This window comes from Lepisosteus platostomus, chromosome 14 (assembly GCF_059453375.1).
Source record: "Lepisosteus platostomus isolate fLepPlt1 chromosome 14, fLepPlt1.hap1, whole genome shotgun sequence".
NCBI lineage: Eukaryota > Metazoa > Chordata > Actinopteri > Semionotiformes > Lepisosteidae > Lepisosteus > Lepisosteus platostomus.
This window is the reverse complement of record NC_142624.1, coordinates 18,185,926-18,208,266: the sequence shown is the minus strand read 5'-3', so window position 1 is coordinate 18,208,266 and position 22,341 is coordinate 18,185,926. Positions and strand designations below refer to the sequence as shown.

The following is a 22,341-nucleotide window of genomic DNA, read 5'->3' as shown; positions in this document are numbered from 1 at the left end:
ATTTGATTTATGCATGGTTACTAAGCAACAGCAATTTTTAATTTAGCTGTGATGTAAGTTAGTATGGTTTAAGAGCAACATTACAATCCTATGCTGTCTCAAAAGTGTCCATGGTGATTGTGGAGCCAGATTTACTACCAATGGAAAAAGAAAATGGGAACACCTGAGGTGAAGTAAAAGAAATGACTCAAGTAAGGATTTCAGTGTTACACAGGAACCAAGCCCAAAATTCTTCATCTTAATCATGTTTAAATGATTGCATTACAAGCACATCTCCATAGATGTTAATCATAAATTGGTATTGACCACAGCCATTTGTTTGAATTTTGATAGTACCCCCTTTACCAAACACAGAAAATCACTAGAGTACCTGATGTATGTATTAAAAAATCCGGAAATGTATTGAATAAGGTCATTTAAGTGGCTACATTAAGACCAACAACAAATCAAGGATCCTAAGTGGAAATTCAAAAAGTGCATTTAGGACATAGAGTAGTAAAGCACTTTGTTACACAAGATGGTTCCCTAGACTTGACAGAATTGTGAATTAGATTATCAGCTCAACAAGTTAATAGCAACCAAATGAGCAAGATGGGCTAAATGGCCTCTCATTTAAATCCTATCTTAATGTTATTCTTATGATTTCTGTTGTCTTGGATTACCCTACATTCACCGCATCACTTGAAACTAGTTCCAGCTATGGGTTTCTGTACCGTAAAACCCATATAAATACATTGTGATTCTATATTGTAACACTAAATGTGAAAAAGTCCAAGGTTGGTGAATACTTTTCATAGCCATTGAATGTCTTTGGATTATGGAAGGAAACCAGAGCGGGAATCATTGCATATCTCTTAGAATAAACTACTTAACCAGAGTACTTCAGGGTAAAATTGCATTGAATAAAATGTCTGATGAATAGTAAACTATTTTAATTTTTTTCTGAAATAATCCTTAAAATCAGTACAGATGACTACTCTATTTACATAGTTTCAGAAGCAATCCAATTTTGCAGGGAACACTTGAACTCCATCAAAAATTATGTATTACTTCCTCAGCTGAACAGTTCAGAAATATACAATAAGACTCTTCAATAGAAGAATGGATGTACTTTATTTATCCCATATTTCACATTTATTAGTCCCTACTTTCTTTTTGTAGTGTGGCTTAACTTTACTAGAATTTGATTTTTAAGGGATGAATTGTTGCTGTGGAAATATGTTGATTTAAGATGTATGACTGCCTTCACAATGCATTAATGCTCAGGATGTTCATAGACTGTATATGTCCTTACCTTTGCTGTGGATACAGTAATACAGTAATGTGATTTTGGGTCATATTCTAAAAATAGAAGAATTAATTCTTAGGCAGAAGGCCATCCATCTGATGAGTAACACCACTTTATCACAGAGCACACACAAACAATTAACAGACACCAATTAACCTAGTTAGCATGTCATCAATCAATTATTTATTTTCTTACAAAATAATAAAATCAATTGTGTACTTGTAAACAAACTCAGTAAGACACGGCTTGTTTTTGCATCCTGACAAGCCTACAAGATCTACAGTATTCTCTTGGGTAAACATTGGGATAAAGCTGAAGAAAACCACAAAAACCAATCCATAAACAGGAAAAATTCTATTTTAAAAATAAACCCAGAAACACCTGACTTAAGACTTCTAAGAAATCCTCTTCACAAAATAAATAGGAAATTATCACATTAAAATAATACAAAAAAAAACCTCACAGCCTCCAAAAATTGCTGGATCCAACAATGCAAAAGAAATAATTTACAACAAAATAAGTAAAGCTGAAACAAAGGGTAAAAATTAACCTTTGGATCAAGGATGACACTGAGCTTACACTATACTTTAGCCAGAAGCAAAAGTGCTGTACTGCATGTGCAATGCTTCTGGATCCAAACTTACCATTTTAATACAGCCTCTGAGTTTTCCATTAGGTTAAGAACAATCGTAATAACTATATAGAGAATCTCATGCGCAGTGAATGAGTCTGTTTTTCAAAGTTTTGTACATCATGCAAGGAATCTGCTACTGCATTGGCACTGGGGCTTAAGGTTCTGCCTTCGACCAAATGCAACTCAACGATAACTTAAAGACAAATTTTAAACATTTTAAACATTTGCTGCTTGACAGAATATGTATTCTTTCTACTGCTGATTTCCCACTGGGAAACTGTCCAGAGTAATCACTTCAAGCAAGATCAATACTTTGGCCAAGACTTTGCTCCTCTGCTGTTGCTGAAAAGAATGGGGTGATTTGGCCATAGTTTTGAGCCCCCATAGAATATTCTGCTGGATACAGCAGACCAAGCTACTAGGTACTAAAATGTTTTGGAGTTTTTATTTGTATTTGGTTTTATTTCCCATAACCTGTCTGTATCAAGGTGCCACAGTTTAATAAAACAGGATGCAATATTAATTAATTTATTGGCTATGATTGCTTCCAACAAAAATGATTTAGGACTGTTTTGGTGAATGCGGGCAGGGGAGATTTAGTGGGAAGACAAACGCTGCTCAGAAGCTCACTTTAGTATCCATATACACTGAAGTCTTTTAACAATGGAATACTGTACTCCACCATCCCATTTCCCAACTGGAAATATAAACTAAGCCTTTAAATTCCCCTTCAGTATTCCACAATGTTAATATTGTGTACATCTGAAGTTTAGATGTTTATGATACAAAAAACACCAGAAATTCATGGTTTTATAAGAAGAAAACTTAAGTTATTGAAAAAATATATACTCACTTTGTAAAAACAGACCCATGTGTTGTAATCAAACATTTTCTCACAATCTTCCTGTTTCCTACCAATATCGAATACTTGATCTCAAAAAAACATTTTAACAAGCACCATTAAAGACAATTAGCCCTGAAAAATGCAACAACTAAACTTAACTGTGCCTTATGTGGAGTGATTAAAATTACACCGTTATGCCTACCATAAGTGTATTTATTTCATTTATGCTGTATATTTACACACTTTTTATATAGATTAACTCTATACGCACACAAGGAAAGAAGGGTTTGTGCACTGCTGCAATTTTCTAAAAAAACACAAGTACATAAAAATGCACACACTTGTTAATGTACGTACACAGGACTTTACAAATGTTCATCTCTCTTTATCTCACAGTATTTTCCATTCTGCCATATTAAAATGCAGTCAATGCCATGGTAAAACACAAACACCATTTACACAAACTGGATTTCAGATCTGAATTACAGTTAATGGCGCTCATCATGAATTACCGTATATTAGAAAACAGATATATTGGCAGAAATCAGATACTGTGACATTTCACCTAACAGAAAATAAAATAATTTTTATTTTTATCATTTTTAGGACAGACCACTCCAAAATGCACTTTCAGCACAGACCTCTCACATTACAGTGAGACAGTGGGGGAGCATACTACCATATTACGATGAGCAGTACTTAATAGAGAAGAAATATCAAGAGATCCCATTTTAAAAAGTGGGTTTGTGTGTACTGCATGTAATACATAAGATTAATGTTGCCATGCAAATGGAGCCATCAAATAAACCCACAAAACTTTAAAGTAACTTACATCCTATGTACTGTATAAGGGGTCAAGTGACGCATTCAAAGGTTTTGATTTCTGCCCCAAAACATATTACAGAATCTACTCTAACTGAGCAGATTCAAAGAGGAAGCCACCACAATTTATTTCCTTAGAGGAAAGAAACTGTAAATTACCCTGTTCTGTGAGAATAATCTAAGTGAAAAAAATGGTAAAACAGATGCACATGTACAGCAAACGGTTTTCGCTAGAAAACTCTGATCTGACAGCAGAAGGGACCAACATTCAAAAGGCTGAATGTCCACTGAGCTGGGGGTCCCTGCGCCAGAGTTGGCAGACCCTGTGGAACAAGACTCAATGGCAACATCCGATGGTCGCTGTGAAGAAAGTTATTTCTATATCATGACTTAAAGTATCTAAAATTCATTAACTGTATTTACATATTGGTTTATATACAAAATTCTTCAATCAGTGGCTGTTCTATAATAATTTGAAAAGCATTCCTATACTCTGAGGTAGCAGGTTAAAAAGAGTAAAGGATATGGCAGTATTTTTACTTAAGGCACTTTAGTGTTAGGCAGCTTATGATTCTTTCTCAGTCCCTAGTGTCACTCTTCACCACCCTACACTACCATTCTTCCTTTCTCTTTCCCACAGCGATATTCAAAAAAGCTGCTCTCACGTGAAGCATGGCTGTACTCACAGCAAGTACATGGGAGACCAAAAGACAAATAGCAAATGCAAGTTTGTATATAAAAACCTTTCCTTAAAAAAGTGGAAAACCCTATTTTTTCATATGAATCTATTAGTCACATACTGTATATATTTGCCAAAACAAACACAGGGGCAGGTAGACCAACAGTCAAAGTCTAAAAAAAAAACCGAACACAGGCAGGGGAAACATGACAAATTTCAGAATTACACTGCCCTACCCTATTATTATGGATTTTCCCTGGTACTGCAACAATTGTATTCAAGTTTAAAAATGCAAACATATAATTAAGATCCCGGAAATGGAAAATACCTATACTTAATGGAGTTTGTGATCAAAGTTCTGGAGGAAGGCAAACCCTTGCCTTACTCGCTTCTGCTCACTAACGCTTAACGTTTCTAGCACACCTGCCTGTGCATTGGCACTCCTCCCCATCAGCCTTGCAGCACTGCTGTAGCTCCGTGGCTCATTCCTCAGAGAAAGGGGACGGGGGAGGGTGGCTACCGGTATTTTCATTCCTTGCAGTCAGGGTGTTGTTCCTTTCAATTCAAATAATTAGAGCAGGTTTAAGACTTCACAGATATACATTTATATCAAAAGCTGAGGCTTTACTTAGCTATAGGAGCAGTGAGGCTTCAACACAGAGGAAAAAACCTTGTTGTTGATTGGAGCTATGCATCCTTTTTTTCCAGTTTCCACAAGCTTTTTAATGTCTTGATAAAAAATAATAATAATAACTACCAATTGCATTTCTGGGCTGAATATGCCTGAATATCTGTCACATCAAATATTAACAGACAGAAAGCACAGGGTGGGCTAACAGGTTTGTTGCTGCTTGGAGATTAACACTGCAAATGCACAGCCCTACAGCTGACTGCTACTTCAACACCCTGAGTTAGATCACAACATCACAGTCAAAGTGTTCGCTTAATAGCAAAGTTCAAAAACAGCAGAATGGTTTTGAGGGGCAAGCAGAAAAGATGAAGCAGCTTCTCCTGTTTTGCATCTGGACCCTGTGACATTTCTGAATTCTGCTTCGATGAGGGCAGTTACAGGGATCAGAAACAAACATCACACAGCTTAAAAGCATGTGCTTTGAAAATAAATTAATACCTACAGTCCTACATTAAACAGTACCTGGGATTCTGCCAAGGATGCAAACTCCAATGGACTAAGGGCAGATCATCTTTACTGTACATCTCTGAAGCCTTGTGAAAGCCACTGTAATATTGTTTTCTGTCTTCATACATGGCTTAAATTAGAAAATGCCACAGCACTTTTTGAAGGAAATGAGGGATGAAGATGTATTTAAAGAAAGGCCAAATTAACATTTGTTTTCTTTTTGCCCTAGTTTTATGTTCCTGCTGGACAAAACCAGAGCAACCAACCACATTAAAAAAAAGCTAACTAAATAAAAACATTAATAAATTAGTCAAGGACAATAACCCTGTAAATTATTTGGCTATCTTTTACTTTAACTGAAACAGTTTCCAAATTCATAAAATAACTGCTCTCTAGATCAAATCTAAAACATAAAAAATAAAATAAAGGAACTGGGGTATTTGTATTCTTCTATCACTGGAGGTTGACTCCTTTCTTTAGGGAGATTTCCCAAGATTTATAAATTCTTTTAAGTGTTCAGTGAAAAAACACAGCTCCTCCACTTCCTCTCTGTAACAAACTAAGATCTGTGGGGAAATGACAGTAAAGGCAAAGAGACAGGATGTAGCAATACTGTCCAGCCCACAAGTGAAATAAGAGACTAAAATGAACAGATAGTAATTAGGTAGAATACATTGCACTGCTAGACTGATTTACATAATGTGATTACTTAAAAAAAACACAGGGCAGGCAAACTGCACTGCAAAAACACAAAGATTCATTACTGTTTTTTGCCTAGTCATTCTGCTTTTTTTGCACCAATTCACAACTTACACAACATTTCTCTTGCCAACATACAGGGTGAAAAGCTCAAAGAATGAAGTTTTCCCACTTTGTTTCTCCTTTAAAATTAAAAGCTATAAAACGCCTTTGAAAATACATTCAATGTTCACATTACAGTATTTCCCAGGAAATAAATCTCATCAAAAACATTGATAATAAATAAGGGTGCACACTGCAACTACCGTACTTATTTTTTCAAATAAAAATATGTACATACTGTATATAGTTTTCTTTCTGTGCTTTGGCATGAAATAAGTGCTCATAAGGATTGGCAGCAACAACAAACAGTTGAGCATGAATAACCACTAAAAGAGATACATAGCCTGTTGTAATGACCGAGTTCCGTAGCTGTGGCCTCAAAAGACCCAGAAGCCTCCTAAGGTCCTCGGGTTCATGATGTCACTGGCGTGGAAAAAGCCACCAAAGACATCTTTAAGTTCCTGTCATGCCAACAGCATCTTCTGACAGAGCTTGCGTTTCAACAGCTTACAGAACATGTGAGACAACAAGCACTAAGCAAACATGTCCCAGACAATCCTGTTCAGTATGACACATAGAAAGTACAAAGAAACCCAACTTTCTCTTGCAGGAAAAATGGTCATTAAGACTCTCTTCCAAGCAGGGGCCAAATAAAAAAGCCCTCAATGGCGTTATCAAATCTACAAAGTTGTTTAAACTTAAAAGATTCGATTCAGATGTAGGTTTGAGACATAGAAGTCAACATATCCTTCACATTCATAATTTTAAGACAAATGAAAAGAGCCAAGACCTTTTTTTTTAAAAAAGAAAACAAGACGATAGGAGAAAAGGTTGAAATGGTCATCTGAGCTTCTTGTTCAGGTGGTGGCCGTTCTGGTCTAGGCCATCCAGTTTGAGGTGTGTGTGGCTGTAGTGTTTGATGAGGGCACCAGGGAGGAGGGCTACACAGGCAATAGCCAGGAGCTGCAGTAGGGTGCCCCAGGAGAAGATGTCATCCAGAGAGGAGATCTCTGATAAGATGGAGCCAGTCCGCACACAGATAAAGTTGTATGGGATTAAACCTGTGTGGAGAAGACGCACTGTTACAAAACAGGCCTTTCATTGAAAGTGAGAAGCTGCAGGGTGGCCACAGAACAGATTGCGATATTAAAATGTCTTTTGACAGGTCCTTACACTGTACAGTATGTTAGATTTCCTGTGCGAACATCTCCTTACCGATGAAGACGGAGAAGAAGAACATAGTGATGGGTATGTTGAGGATGGGGGAGGTGACATTCAGGAACCAGTTGGGGGTCATGGGGAAGAACCTCAGGAAAAGCAGGAAGAAAAACAAACTGCTTCTGTTTTCCTCAACCTGCCAGAAATAGAGATAAGAGGGGAAAACATTCCTTCAAGTTCATTCACAAATATATATGCCTTTTTCTTGGCTATCCAATGTTTAGGCATGGTTTTGAAATGTATATAATTTTGTGGCACACAAAATACTCATGTTTCAAAGGTACCCATTTTCGTTTGTTGACTTTGGTAACTGGTAATGGTGTTTTTGTTCTGACTGGAGGGTAGGATATACAGGATATATACTGTATACATATACGTATATATACTGTATACATATACGGATATATACTGTATATATATGCGTTGAATGAAATAGCTTTATTCTAAAATGAACAATCTCTAATTGGTTATTTTTAATGCAATAAAAAATCTTTAATACCCTTTGACATTGTTATTATTAAAAGAAGATGTTTTAAATTGAACATGTGGGTAAAGTTTTGTCACGGGAATAACATTTTAAATTGTTACGTGTGTTGAAGAGTTAAGAGTATTTAAGCAACTAGACATAAACCCTATAGATAAAAGTTTCCTTTTATGGTGTTTTATGTAAAGCAAAAACTTGAACTTTAAGGTGAACATGACTAAATTGGTTTCTAAGCAGAACAGTTATTGTGGTTTTGTGATCTGAATGTTGGGGAAATTTGTATTACTTAATATTATTTGAAAAAAATATAGTAAAATTCCTACTGAACCCTGCTAAGAACAATGAAGACTGGGATTATATTTAATTAATGTATCACTGCTGTCATCTAGTGGGCATTTCTATTAATTACAGGTTTAATGTTAACTGTAACAGATCAGGATAATACTTTCTTGGAACAATGATAAACCACTGCTTTTTTTTAAGCAGTATACTTTTAAAGTTTAACATTTATAGATATGTTATAATGTTAAATACATATTCTTAATTGTGATTTTGGGCTTAATATAAAATATTCTAAGTCACTGTGCATTTTGGAAACATATCTGTTAAAGGCACCACCACTATGATGATTTTAAGATGTATATAAAGAGTTTTATACATTATTTTATTCAAATGCTTCCCAATATGACTGAATCAGTTTAAGGATTGAATCTCATTTGTCCTTGAAACCAAAATAACAGCATAAAATAATAAAATATTTTATTAATATGTTTCAGTTAAAACGTATTGATTTATTTGGCTGAAGCTTTTAACCCAAGTCACTTACAGTATTATCCATTTGTACGGCTGGGTATTTTCCAGAAACAATGTGAGTGAGGGGCCCAACTCAATAGAGATACAACTGTAGTGTCTCACCTGGGAAGTGAATCCACACCTGTACGCTTGCAGTTGTGAGTTCAAATAGGCGTTGGTGAGGCGAAATGCAAATGGATGAAATTTGAACTGGTTATACGCCTCCACAAAACCCTTGGTCCAGCCTTCCTGTGTGGCAGGCCTATCTTTAGAAATAAATCTGTGGATTGGTGCCCAGGAATGAGTGGATTCACTGGGAAGTGACATACCTTCCTCTGCAGCAAGGCGACCTTGTCAGGGAAGAGTCTGACAATGTGCTGCTTCCCAAATGTTCTGGACAGGAGGTAACAGAAAGTGGATCCCATAGTAGTAAGCAGGCAGGCCAGAAGCAGGCCCTGCCAGGGTCCAAATAAAGCTCCTGCTAGCATGTTCTGCAAGAGAAGATCATAGTCAGTGTGATCTGCAATAACAGCAATAAGATCTGCATAAATAGCACACTATCATCTAAATAAAAAGGTAAAAAGCTCAAAGTGACCTAAATCACCTGATACTGAATGTGTTAGGACAAGTACCTGAGAACATAATTCAGAATGGAAAGGAAGCAGGTAGAACAAACTGGGGTTAATAAGGGGAAAACACCTAACCATTGTTTTATTTTTAATCAGTTCCTTAACTCCCCCTTCAAACTGACCTATAACACTCTTGTACATGTCCCTGATTGTCCCTGCACTTGCTTGTAATTTTTCTTAGAAAATGAAGTTATTAGTATTAATACTGCAAAGGAATTAGGACAGAGGCTTTAAAGATTAAAACCAGATTGGAACAATTCTGGTGTCACAGCCTTCATTCTCCCCAAGGAAACAAGAGCTGTATAATTAGGAACCTTAAGCAGTTCAGCAATCCTGCTCAAGTGTTGTGTTTTCTATTTTAAGAGATTCTACAAGTTCCTTTCCCTCCTTAATCTGGAACACCTTATTCAGCTTCTACCTAATTGTTGCAACCCATGACAGAGTGTTAGACACCAAAGACTCTTAAGACTCTCTGTTCAGCAGGCTGACTTCATTAACAGATGGCCCTGAGCTGGATAACTGGGCACAGTGATTCCTGTGAATGACTATACTGTACATCTAATACAGCATTTCTAATCAAATCTAATCACTTATATTATAACTATCTCTACTATATATTTACTATTAATACAAAAACAGATCTTCAATTATGTCTAATAATAACACTACCAAAGTTTTCATGAAAGGTGTTAGATATGATAAAGATTATATCATCATCAGACGAGTCACTTTACAAAAAAAAGGCAGAAACAGAAACTCAAACTCGTATATCCCAATTGGTCTGTGAACAGGCTCACTAAGCACCACTACATTTGAGTGAGTTAAGGTGCCTGAGGTTTCCTTGGCTTGGTCGTGCTGTCAGTGAGGGCCTCATCGGGTTGGTGCTACATCTCCTGTGAAGGTTTGTAGCTTTGTCTTATACCACATGTCTCCAACAGGTGAGCATACTACCTGCAGGTTCTCACTATCCTTGTGCAGTAAATGGTTTGTAGTGATCTGCGATTCAAAACTGAGAGTGCATAAAAACGGAAACATAACTGGCATTCTAGGAAAAAGCTCCCATTTTCCTTGATTGTATCTTGACTATTGGCCGCTGAGCCGTATGAATCACACTCACTGTAGAGACTCACTTCCTTTTTTAATCCGTAAGTGGATCTTCATTGCAAAGATAAAACACAAAGTAGCTGAGGTCAATGCCTTAGTTAAAGCAAATACAACTTTAAGATTTAAAGTTAATAACAAGGCAGTATATTATTTTCAGCAACCTGTCCCTGTACAAAAGCTCACACGTCACACAACAATTTACAGCTGTGTGTTACAGATACAACTGATGGCTTCTGAAAAGAATTGAAACACAGGACAATGGCGCTTTTCTTCAGGTGTATTTGAGTGTCTCAGGTGCTGGATCAAGACTAAGTACTGCTGTAACACTGACCAGGAATGAGGACCCAGGGATGGCGAAGGACTGCTTGTAGAGGTAGGCGCTGCAAAAGAGCAGCAAGACATAACCCGTGTGCTCTGTCTTATAGAACTGCAGCAACTCCGCCAGCTCGCGCAACTCTTCCAGGTCTGAGGGAAACTTCAGCGTCCTGGAAAAAGACCACATTTTGTTCTGCTGAAGAAGCACAAGAGGAATATAGCGGTGTTGCTAAAGCTGTATGCCACCAGTGTGCATTCTTGTTAATGTATACAGATTTAAGGAATAGTTTGAACGTGCTGCAATGGGCACCCGTAGTATAAAAGTTTATCTGTAAACACCGCGCCATGAAAAAGGTGATATGATTTATTAACCAAAAATTACACATTTATAGAATTATTTTAATTTTTGAGTGAACTCATGCTGAATATGTAGGTCTGATGCTAAGGTCCTGTTGGTTAATCATAATACGGGCATCCTAAATCTTCTAAAGTAGCCACTGTGTAAAAAAAAATGCTTAAAAAGTAAAAAAACCCTGTCTGTGAAATATGATAGCCGATGGTCAAAAATAGAAGTGAGGAATGTTACCATGGCCTTCTCTAACACAGACAGTATCAAAAACATCTTCTGTTATATTCTGATGAAACTGACTGAAACCTTAGCAGTAGGTTCTATATTAAGGTATCTTTATACCAGACACAACTGAGCCACGTTCATGTTTCCCATTGGCTGCTTCTGAAGACCCTCAAGACATCTGAACTCTACTTGAGTGGTGTGATTAAGCATGGTTGGTTTTAATTACAGTTACAGGGTACCTATAAATAAACTACCAAGGATATTGTTTCCCGTTTCTAGCAGTAGCCACATGTTGGGCCATGAATTTAAAGGGTAAAGAACTACAGCACAAAGCTATGAAAATGGTGATACTTTCATGAAAATGCACTGCACATTGTCCATGTTTGTGAGGTGCTTCCTTGCCACATACTCTAAAATGACTAAGAATATACAGTATAATAGCTCATTTTGAGCCAATTTTTCAGAGCAAATATATTCGTGTTACATACTACGTTAAGTCTTACTCTTTAAAAATTGTATTAAAACCTTTCTTTTTTAACCAGGCACTAGAAAACTGGCTATGAAGAATTTTCTGTTGTCTTTTTTCCATGCTTTCAGTGATTGTCTGATCACTGTATATCAAGTAAAGGGATGGACAGATTCTACTCCAGAAAAATGACATTGCTGAAGTGAAACCAGAGAGTACAGTATAATGGCACCGAATTACCTTTCACTGAAAAGTTAGTATCAATAAGAAATGAATGAACCAGGAGCCACTAAACATACTATGGAGAATTTATCTATTATTCTATTATTATCCCAAACCTGGTTCTGGGAATGACGAAATCTACTGTTTTTTTCAGCTGAGCTCTAAATTTTAAGTGCTAATGATGCCTTTAATTCATCTGCATGGTTGTTGAAACTCAGTTTGTTTGTTTCTGCACTCAGTCTGAGTTTCAAGAAAACCCTACTTTAAGCATTCTGTTACCAATGTCAGCCTATAAAACCTTAAACAGTCTTTCCTCAACATGCTTTACCTTTTTTTTTCTGATTAAATAAATATTAACTGGTGATCAATTTATGAACAGGTGTGGGAAGTGCAATGATCAAACATTCCCACAATAAATAAGTTCCTTCTGGGGTCCAGTTTTTTGTATTTCACACACCTTAACAAGGGGAGTGCTTAAATTCACAAATTACAAATTACAAATCCCATTCTACGCTGAATTTACCAAAAGCAAACTGAAAGAATTAAGGAAATGATTAGGATGCGATTAAGAACTCAGCTGGAATTAGTGCAGAAGACATAGCAGTCTTACAGGATGAGGGATGGAAACCAGACAGGTCTCTAGACAAGAGTACGACAAAGGAGGGAAAGCTCAAGTCTCAGATTTACATACAGATCACTTCCTGATTTGAAAGATCAGCTTTCTCACATCGTAACATCAGTGGGCACCTTTTAAAAGTGGCAGCACACATTACCTCTTGTTATACTGTGACGAAGTTCATCTTTGATGGGGCTCCCAAGTGGATTATTTATTATAGACCTAATCATGCAGTTTCCAGCCATACATTATGTACATTAAGAGAACTGCAGTTATTAATTTAGTTGAAATTCACATAGGGATGTTTGATAACTTAAATTCTAAAATATGAATAACTGCAAAAGGCAGTATTGTAAGTGTAATGTAATGTAATCACAATTGTAATTGTAATGAAAACCACATTCATGATGGTAATAGAAATATCCATTATTTATAAAATTTAAAATTATTGCATAATCATCACTTACTGAATAGTCCTTGAAACTTGCATGATCTATACTAAGGACGTGTGGCCCCTTTCTTTGGGTATGTATAATTACAACTGAATTTCAGCTCACACATCTGGATGTCGTGAACCACTTTCTTAATTTGTACAAGTTAACATGTTGTCCAGGGCTCTACTTTTATTATTTTTAAAGTTACCCATTGCTCCATCACCAATACAGTAGATAGCATATCAACAGTATGTTTCCACAATGTCAGTCAAAGGTCATCTTTAGCCTACGATTCAGTATGACCCAATAACACTGCAGTAACAAAAATGCACAAAGGGATTTATGAATAAGGAGGCTTTACCTAATATGCTTATAGCACCTTTCAAAGAAAATGTTACTGTTATTACTCATTCACTTAGTTTTAGTGTGTCTGGGATAATTTTTACACAACACACTGTTTTATAACAAAGAATCCTTCTCTGGTATTGCAAGTACAACATTGTGTTTCATGGGAATGCAGCAAGTCTACTTCCAATCAGGTCCTTTCTGAAGTGACCTAGTTTTATTTGAGCCCAAAATGATTACATAATGACATTCTCTTTTCACAAGGTCACAGTGGCATGTTGCATGTGTCTGTATTCCTTTTTAGCTGGAAACATAGATCCCTCTGGGGGAGTAAACACAGGTTCTAAATTTCACTCTGTAATTTAAAAGCGAAAGAAATAATACTCAAAAATAAATAAAATAAATATGAAGTTTAAAACTTGTTCATCCAGATTTGTTAAAAATACAGTTCTAGGTGAATGCATGGGGATGTGTGCCTGAAGAACAGGAAATCCAGACAGAATGGAACCCTTGATTATGCTATTGATTAATTACTAACAACAAAATTCCTTTTCTTTTATTCATCAGATCAGCACTGCTCAGGCACATTCTTGTGACTGCCCATGCTACTTCATTTAAAAAATAAATATTGGACTACACCACAGAGTGTCTTATGACAGTAAAGTTCAACTTTTCATTGGTGGAGACCCTCTAGTTAACAAAATCTGAAATAAAATCTCACACGAGCATTTTGGGAACACATGCAGTTGTCTACTCACTGTTTGCTCCTTCCTCCCTACATTATGGAATGTTTCCTTCTATGGAATTTTTTATTCACAATGGATTGATTAGACTGGTAAATTGGCACTGAGATATAGCAGTTGACCATGCTCCCTCACAGCTCTTGAATATATGCCAGGCAGGGGTGCATTCTGTATGGAGTTTGCATGCTCTCCCCTTATCTGCATAGGTTTTCTCCCAAAGACTTGTTTGATTTTCTCCTGGAATGGACTGGTATCCCATCCAGGTGTAGTTCTGCTTTGCACCCTTTGCTTTTGGGATAACAGTAGATCCGGGTTGTCCCCAACCCTTTCCAAAAATAAGTGGCTTTCTTATAATGGATGGATGAAGGATGATTTGATAGGCTGACATAAGCAGTTCCCCTTTATATACCACCACTGCGTAATCTTGGCTGGTTTATTTTTTATGGTTAAAATTCCAAACAAACTAACAAGAACACAGCCCTCAACAAAACGAAATCCGAGACTGATCTGTTATGAATCTTACCCAACCCTTGAGGAAGATATGCTAGCTCAAAACAGGTGTTGAATACTATGTGACCGTATCACTATCACTTCTGAGATGGTGTGGCTCAAACGGGTTTTAGAGCACGTGGAATTATGGTGCTCAGCACATTTGGTGGGAAAACTTGCATGGCAGTGCTGCAAATGGGATCAGGCGGATTGCAGATTAGACATGATGGGGACTAACTTCGTGAAACATGGCCATCCCCCCAAAACAGGTGTCTGATCTTGTGGAAAACCCCAGCAGAAAGCAAGATCAAGAGCAAGATCTACAGTTACGTGGTGCTATAAATAAGTGATCATCACAGAGGGGAAGAAAATCACTGACCATATTACATTACTCCTTTTGAATTTGAGCTATACATTCTTTATATATCTTGTGTCAGCCTGTGAAAGGAAATAATAAGAACATAAATCTATCAAGATATTATAAACATAAACATCACAACTTACTGTATGTTGTGTGTAGAGCAATGTAGATCTTACTTTAATCGCTTTCATAGTGTAGGCCTTACTTTTATATTTTCCTCTTAATACAAATGACTGTCAGCCACTTCGTAACTTTAAAAGAGTAGGGCTATGGTGGTGATACACATTATTTTTATATCATAATAATAAGGTAACATTACAAACTAACCCTGTCCATGGTTACATAAAACAGGATATTACATACAAACTGGAGACTGATTTTTCTGATTTCTTTCATACCATCAAACCTTTAATGGCAGCACCAAATTTGGCAACACATTTCTCAAAAATGTTTAACTAAGAATATGAAACAAAAATAAATAAAATCAATTGTATCAATACCATGATGCCTCTAAACCCATAGTGCTTGTCTTGCTTTTGAACATTATCTTCAAAACTTAATGTATGTAAAACCTGACTATTCGACATCACCGATGTCTTAAATATTAAATAAAAGGTGTCAGTGTTACCGCTACAACAGTCCAGGAAAAGCGAACGTACAGTCAAATGAATGTCGTTACTGGGTCTAGTTATTTCCATATTAGAAATGCATGCATTGCTACCCGTATTATTACAGTAGAAAAGTCTTATTATTATTGCTATTATTTACGCAAATAAAACGTGCAGCATAAGAGTAAAACGTACCATTTTTAACATGCAAACAGATGTAATACGCGATGTTAGTAATTGATATAGTTGAAGCTCTATAGTAAAAGTTTTACTAAAACGCATGGCTTCAAAACCAATACAGCCATGTTTAGAATACATGCTAGTGGCATTTAAATAAAGCGGGAGCCTGTTACTGTATATGTAAGGTTCTTCTGTGTAGTTGGGAAGTAGTTACTGTACCCTTCAAGTCTTAAAGATGGAAGTCTATATTGATTATAACACCCCGGTGACAGTGTCAATAAATAAGCATTATTACAAATCATAGAATTACGCGTTCGTTGTGTACTCAGTTATTACATTTCACTGAGCATTTATTTTTTAAATGAACTTATTTTCTCAAACCTTACAACATCAACTACAGACATCTTCCTTCATAAGACACGTCGTTGATTTTTTACTTTTAAAGCTTATTCCAAATACCCAACCTTAAAAAATGTTAACGTAGTACAATATTATTCAACAATCCCCGCGGTACTAAAAACAAATTTTAATGTTTACATTATTCCATAATGGTCACTACCACAAAACGAGAAAACACATGAAAGTGCCAACTTTTGATTATGACATTTCGCATGAGTCTGGATGAGACATGAGACAAAATGCTTGCAGTAGCGGTGTCTTTGTCTGACCAAGAACGCAGTATCAATTATAACTTACCTATGTTCTTCCGACCCCAAGTCGGGGTCCGAGTTTTCATTGGACTTGACCGGCTCATCCCCTGTACGAGGGTGATGCGGCCCCGGGGGCAAATACGTGGAGAGAAGGTAGAGATAGAAAGTAGCCGCAGTGACCAGTAAAATTAACCCCGATATAGATCGCATGGTCCCAGGGCTAGCACTTCAGAGGCTAAATCTCTAGCTCCGGAATTTACAGAGTGACAGCAATGTTGTTTGAGCACTGAGCAACTTAACCTCTCCCTACAGTATCCTTGTACAGACAGCGGAACTACATTACTGTGGTAACAAAAATAAAGGGGAACATTAAGAGCAGTCGGACTGATAACAGTAAGACGGATCACGTATATCCGTCAAAATATCTCTGCCAAGCTAGCGTCGCTAAATGTAGCTACAGTAGCATCACGCTACTCGATGTCAAAGTCCAATGTAAAGTCAGTGTGGTACTGGCGTAGTTTTGCGTCAGATGCACATGGCCTTGTAGCTTTAAACGTGGACTTTGAAGTTACGTATATGCTACAACCTCAGATTTAAACATGTTGCAGAGAACGGTTGTTTCTTTTATCAATAAATGTATTGCTTCTTAACAATAAGCGTTGCTCAATTAGATATAGACACTCATTCAACAAGAAAACCGATTCACTTCCATTAATATCTACATAAAGATGAAATTTAAAAGGTATCAAAAAAATTAATGGTGTGGAATTTTACTTGCGTAAACTCGAGAGTTTGACCTATCTGACTAGCTGTGTGCACTCATATCTTCCTTTCGGGCAACTAACAAACATAAGGTTAAATGTTTTGGTTGGCAGACTACATTTACGTATTGCGGTGAGGATCTCACCTGGTTAAAGTTCAAGGTTTCGTAGGTATTTCACTAGCGCATCTGTTAGTGGAACGATAGTATTATCAGTCTCTGTGGAAAACAAAATGGCAGTTTATACTCGCATTCCTGGCTCCGTTGCTGTAATAACGTTGACTAACCCACCCGTCAATGCACTCAGGTAAGCTTAATTTAAGTAAAAATAGTTATGTATTCTTGCTGGTAATGTCATTGACAACGCAACAGACTAAAGTTGAAAGGAAAAGTACTGTAAGGATTTTTTAGTTAAATATTTTCATAGGTTACTGGGCAAACTATGTAAAATAAGTGTGCTGCTATAGACATCTGCACTAGCTGTGCAAGAACGGTGTGCATGCCCTTAGTAGCTATACTGTACACTGAGCTGCAACATTCTTTTCACCCTCAAGCTGCGTGTTCCGGCTTTATAAAATAAATGTCTGTCATAAATTAACATGATTAAATTATCACCACGAAACATATGGTACACCTATTGCCTCTTTTAAAACTTTATATAAGTTATGAAGGGTAATGTAGTCTTTGAACTGTGAACTGTCCTTCACTTTTTTCTTGTCCGTCTGTTTATTCATGATGTCAATCAACATTCCCTTTAACAAAGCCCTCAAAATATTTTCTTGCAGAAACTAGGAGGGAAATTATATAAAGTTCATACTATGTAATAGCCTTCACCAGTTTGAACTCAGTTCGTTGGATTAAAAAAAACCTTCTGGTTTGTGAAGGTTTGCACTTAATTTAATTTGTGAAAAGTGCTCTTAATTTAATGCAGATCTATAATTTAGGAGGTATGAATTCACTGTATGAATCTGTCTGTGCTATGTACATTGGGAACACTGCAATGTTGATAATGTGGATTGTTGTAATGTCCTCCAGCTCCACAGTACGTAAGGCCATCAGTCAGACAGTAAGCAGAGCTGGTGCTGACCCAGAAGTAAAAGCTGTTGTGCTGTGTGGAGACAACAGGATGTTTTGTGCTGGTAAGGAAAGGACTGTGTCTGTTATTGACTAAGTGGCAGTTAGGTTCTTGGTTGAAAGTTGAGTGCCCATTCTTTAGCTCGAAAAATATAGCTTAGTATGAGCACAGTATGAGCTATGTAAACAAAATGAACTTGGAACATTAAAATAAGTTATCAAATGCCTGTGATATATTAGTAATTCTGACAGGTGTGGTCCAAGCTGATATTCAGTATATATGGGCTTTGCCTGAACACTCAGATGTTGTTTAGCAGGTACAAACATCAACTAGCCATTGCTAGAGCTGATAGAACAGTAGGCACAAGCTAAGTAAAGCCTAAGCTCAAGTCTGGAGAAAACAGTTGAATTACGTTGGAAGCAGTAATATTCAAGGAATGCCAAACTCATTAAAAACATTTAGATTTAAATTAACATTGGATTTAAAACATTATGCTTTAAATCTACTTCTCTTAATGAGAAATCAATAAAAACGCATTTATTTTATTGAAATAGGTAGGTCATGTACCTATTTGGACTTTGTAACATTGATTTTATCCCCCTGAAAGTGCTGTAAACACAGCTTAGCTGGAAATTATTTTTGAACATGGTATGTGAAACAGTGCACATGAAACTGTGAATGCTTTTAAGTCTGGCTTCACCAGACTGGAAAAAAGCAAATATTAATGACCTAGCAGCAATTCCATTCATATATGAGAGGCCTATAATAAACCCATTTATTTGTTTTCTTAAAAAATGTGCAAATTCATAAAAATGTTTTAAAAATATTGCCAGTTCATATTCTTTTCATCCTCTATTAGTGTAATTGCCATTGAAATGTACTGTAGGCAGTGTTCTTGGTCTCTTTTGCTGACCAGAAGCTGCTGTCATGTTTTTCGTGGGTGCAGGGGCGGATATCCGGGAATTCTCGGGGACGATGTCCGGCCCAGCCCTGGTGCCCCTGATCGACGAGATTGAGGGCGGCGAAAAGCCCGTGGTGGCAGCGATAGAGGGCGTGGCCCTGGGGGGTGGGCTGGAGCTGGCTCTGGGCTGTCATTACCGCATCGCTCACTCGGAGGTAAGGTCAACCAGCAAGCTAGGACATTTCTTCTCTTTCAGGCACCATCAGTATAATCAGTAGATGCCAATAAGTCCTCATATGTATCAAACTGTTACACAATGTGAGGGGTCTGTTGGTTTCTCGGTGTTTGGAGAAGCTAGTAGGTCACAGGTAGCACTGCAAACAAATTATTTCATTAGAGAAAAAATTGTGTTTCTGGTTGTGTGACACGTTGAACATGTTTCGCTTTATTTTCTGTGTATACTATTTGGGTATATTTTTATTTTCAGAACTTGAATAAGTCACGTATTTTATTGTATACTATCATGTTTATAAACAGGACTTTTTGTGAGAAATAGGTCTTCACAGAGTGAAAATTCTCTTTGGAAATGGAGTTGTCTGTTTTCTCCTGAACATGACTTGAGTTCTGCACAAGTTACTGCTAATTTGGGGAATAGTTTGTGCAGTGAATTGACATTTATATCTGCATTAGTCTAATTTCATTTAGTACCTAGTGATCAGAGTTATCTGGACGTTTGTGTTTTAGTGGGAGGTAGACGTCCGTTGCTGAAGTCATTCTTTCTCATACTGTTCTCCTGCTCTTGGTGCTGTAGGCTCGGGTGGGGCTCCCAGAAGTCACGCTGGGTCTTCTTCCGGCTGCAGGGGGCACACAACGCTTGCCCCGGCTCACTGGGATTCCTGCTGCTCTGGAACTCATTACTACAGGTAACCATAGCAACGTGACTTTGGGGCCTTGCGTATAAAGTTCTGAAATAAGAGTCTGTGTAGAAAGTTAATTTTGTAACTTTGTTAAATCATCTAACATGTGAAAGGCTGAAAAGGTAATATTTGTAAGCAGAGTTCTCTGTAACTTATATAACTGGTTACTTTGTCTCCTCACCAGAGATGAGACTTGTAACAGTTTCTAGTTAGGAAAGGGAGACCACCAAGCAGTGTCTTCGCTAACTGTATTTGTTAAGGTGTAATTAGATTTCCTACAGTGCAGTTCCATATTTAAGGACAATTCATACATGTAGTGTCACCGTACAATTGTAACATACTAAACTAGAAGACAAATTCATTACAAATGCAAAGACAATCTAGACTAAGTACATTGGTCTACACTTTTACTCATATTCCGGAGGAGCTAAACTAGTTCAGCCAACTAAATGTTGATTTTGCAAAGGAAATATATATTTTTAATTATCCATCCATCACTTTTCCAATAGCTTTATCCAGTTTAGGGTTGTGGGACGCCCTGGAGTCTAACCTGGCAAGCAATTGAGCAAGGCAGGATACACTCACAGGTACCCAGTCCATTACAGACGCCAATTTTTACAGACGCCAATTAACCAACCAGCAACCAGCAACCAGCACAGATCTCAGCATGGTTGGTTAATCAAAAATGGACTGCGAGAGGCTACCAGAGCCCCCAGAGGAAACTGATGCCAACACGGGAAGAACATGCTATCCCCACACAGAGAGCACTACGAGAATTGCTATCACTGCTAAATACTACCATCGTGTCAGCTGAATTTCTAATATTGATGAATAAATATCGATTTAAAGGTGCACTGAATATATAAACAGCATTACTATGAATAAAATGAAATTTATTTCTAAATTCAAATGTATTCATTTTATTGTAACCCTGGCAAGGGAGGACCCTGCAGGAGAAATTTAAGCCTGTCAGTGCTGAAAGAAACAGTCAGAGATAACTGGGAAAGTGAACCTGAAATTACTTTAGCTTTTAAGTGTTTTTCTACTCATATATTGCAAATAGGTGTGCTTTGACATCATTATTGGTTGTCATTTTCAAGTCGATAATGGGTGGTACTAGGGCTAGGGGCAGGAGTCTTGGAGTCCAAGTACAAATACTGTGTTGGATTACTCAGGTGCCCACATTCTCTACCACTTGTTACACTGGCAGAGGAAGGTCCTTGTGTTGGAGCAACTGCCTAGATTGTTTCTAGACTCATCAATGAAGCAGAACTGGTTCAGTTTTTTTGTCCATGTAATTCTCTCTTCTGAAGAAAAATGTATCTCAGAAAAGGGAACAAATAAGTCGTTTCTTCAGGTCAGGTGTCTGTCATCTGGTTAAGTTCACCTTACAGGTGTCCAAGATTGTAGCTGGTACTTCACAATGAACAGGATAATGTTTTATCCAAATGTGCTATGAGAAAAGTGCTTTTTGGTTGATAATACACATCCAAGGGCAATAATTGTGATTCTTGAAAAGATGAACACATTTGTGTTCTTAGAAGAATACAAATGTGTTCATGTTAATAAGCAGAAAGTTTACCATGATATTTTGTGTAGAATCTGGTGCCTTCTGTCATGAAGATCAAGACAGGTCAAAAAGAGACTTGGTAGCAGCAGAACAAAAAGCATTAAACCCAGTGAGGAAAAGCAAAACGGCCAGTCACAGCCATAGAGCAGTAGTTAAATATAGCTCATGAGCAGACTATCAAAAGCAGCAGGAAATGCTTCCTTTAGGTTATCAAAGCTGGAGGAGGGTTCACTAAATACTGATTACCAGGGTATGAATGAATTTTAACATTGTGCATTCAGAAATATAACTATTGCTTTTGACAACCATTCTAAAAACTTTAGAAAGGTTACAAATGAGAGGAGGCCATTTGAGCTTGGCCCACGCAGCCATTCTGAAGTATTTATGCATTTCACTCATGCATAAAAAAATCTTGGCTCTGTACTGCGTTGCCTGTTTCTCCACACATGTGCAAGCAAGCACTGTAAAGTATAGACTTTTAATGTGATTTTGGTTTCTCCTTTTAATTAAAACCAATGCCTCAAATACTGTTGATTCAATATATGCCGCCTTAAAAGTAATGGGCTGGGTAGAGACGTCAAGTCTTTTACAGATTCAAGATTATTAATACTTTAGAAAGTTTAGAAACTAAGAACTTTAGAAAGGTTACAAATGAGAGGAGGCCATTTGGCCTTTGTAGCCC

The 22,341-nt window shown here is 37.1% G+C and overlaps 2 protein-coding genes across 3 annotated transcripts in view; one reads left to right on the top strand and one right to left on the bottom strand.

The window, feature by feature from the left end:
* Positions 1-1,448: 1,448 nt before the first annotated feature.
* tmem41aa (transmembrane protein 41aa) lies at positions 1,449-16,849 on the bottom strand. Its single transcript, XM_088607306.1, has 5 exons — positions 16,483-16,849; positions 10,765-10,918; positions 9,030-9,191; positions 7,422-7,560; positions 1,449-7,267 (listed from the first exon to the last, which is right to left on the bottom strand). The coding sequence occupies exons 1-5, from the start codon at positions 16,644-16,646 to the stop codon at positions 7,047-7,049; spliced, it is 840 nt and encodes a 279-aa protein (XP_088463432.1). The 5' UTR covers positions 16,647-16,849; the 3' UTR covers positions 1,449-7,046.
* A 35-nt stretch (positions 16,850-16,884) lies between these two features.
* ehhadh (enoyl-CoA, hydratase/3-hydroxyacyl CoA dehydrogenase) overlaps positions 16,885-22,341 on the top strand; it is a 39,752-nt gene continuing 34,295 nt past the window's right edge. Inside the window, exons 1-4 of one of the 2 annotated variants that reach the window (XM_088607300.1) lie at positions 16,885-17,503; positions 18,232-18,335; positions 19,218-19,387; positions 19,984-20,095. In XM_088607300.1, the coding sequence (XP_088463426.1) occupies positions 17,430-17,503; positions 18,232-18,335; positions 19,218-19,387; positions 19,984-20,095 (460 nt within the window). In that variant the 5' untranslated portion in view covers positions 16,885-17,429. The remainder of the gene's footprint in view (positions 17,504-18,231; positions 18,336-19,217; positions 19,388-19,983; positions 20,096-22,341) is intronic. The other variant, XM_088607301.1, reaches the window with a different exon arrangement.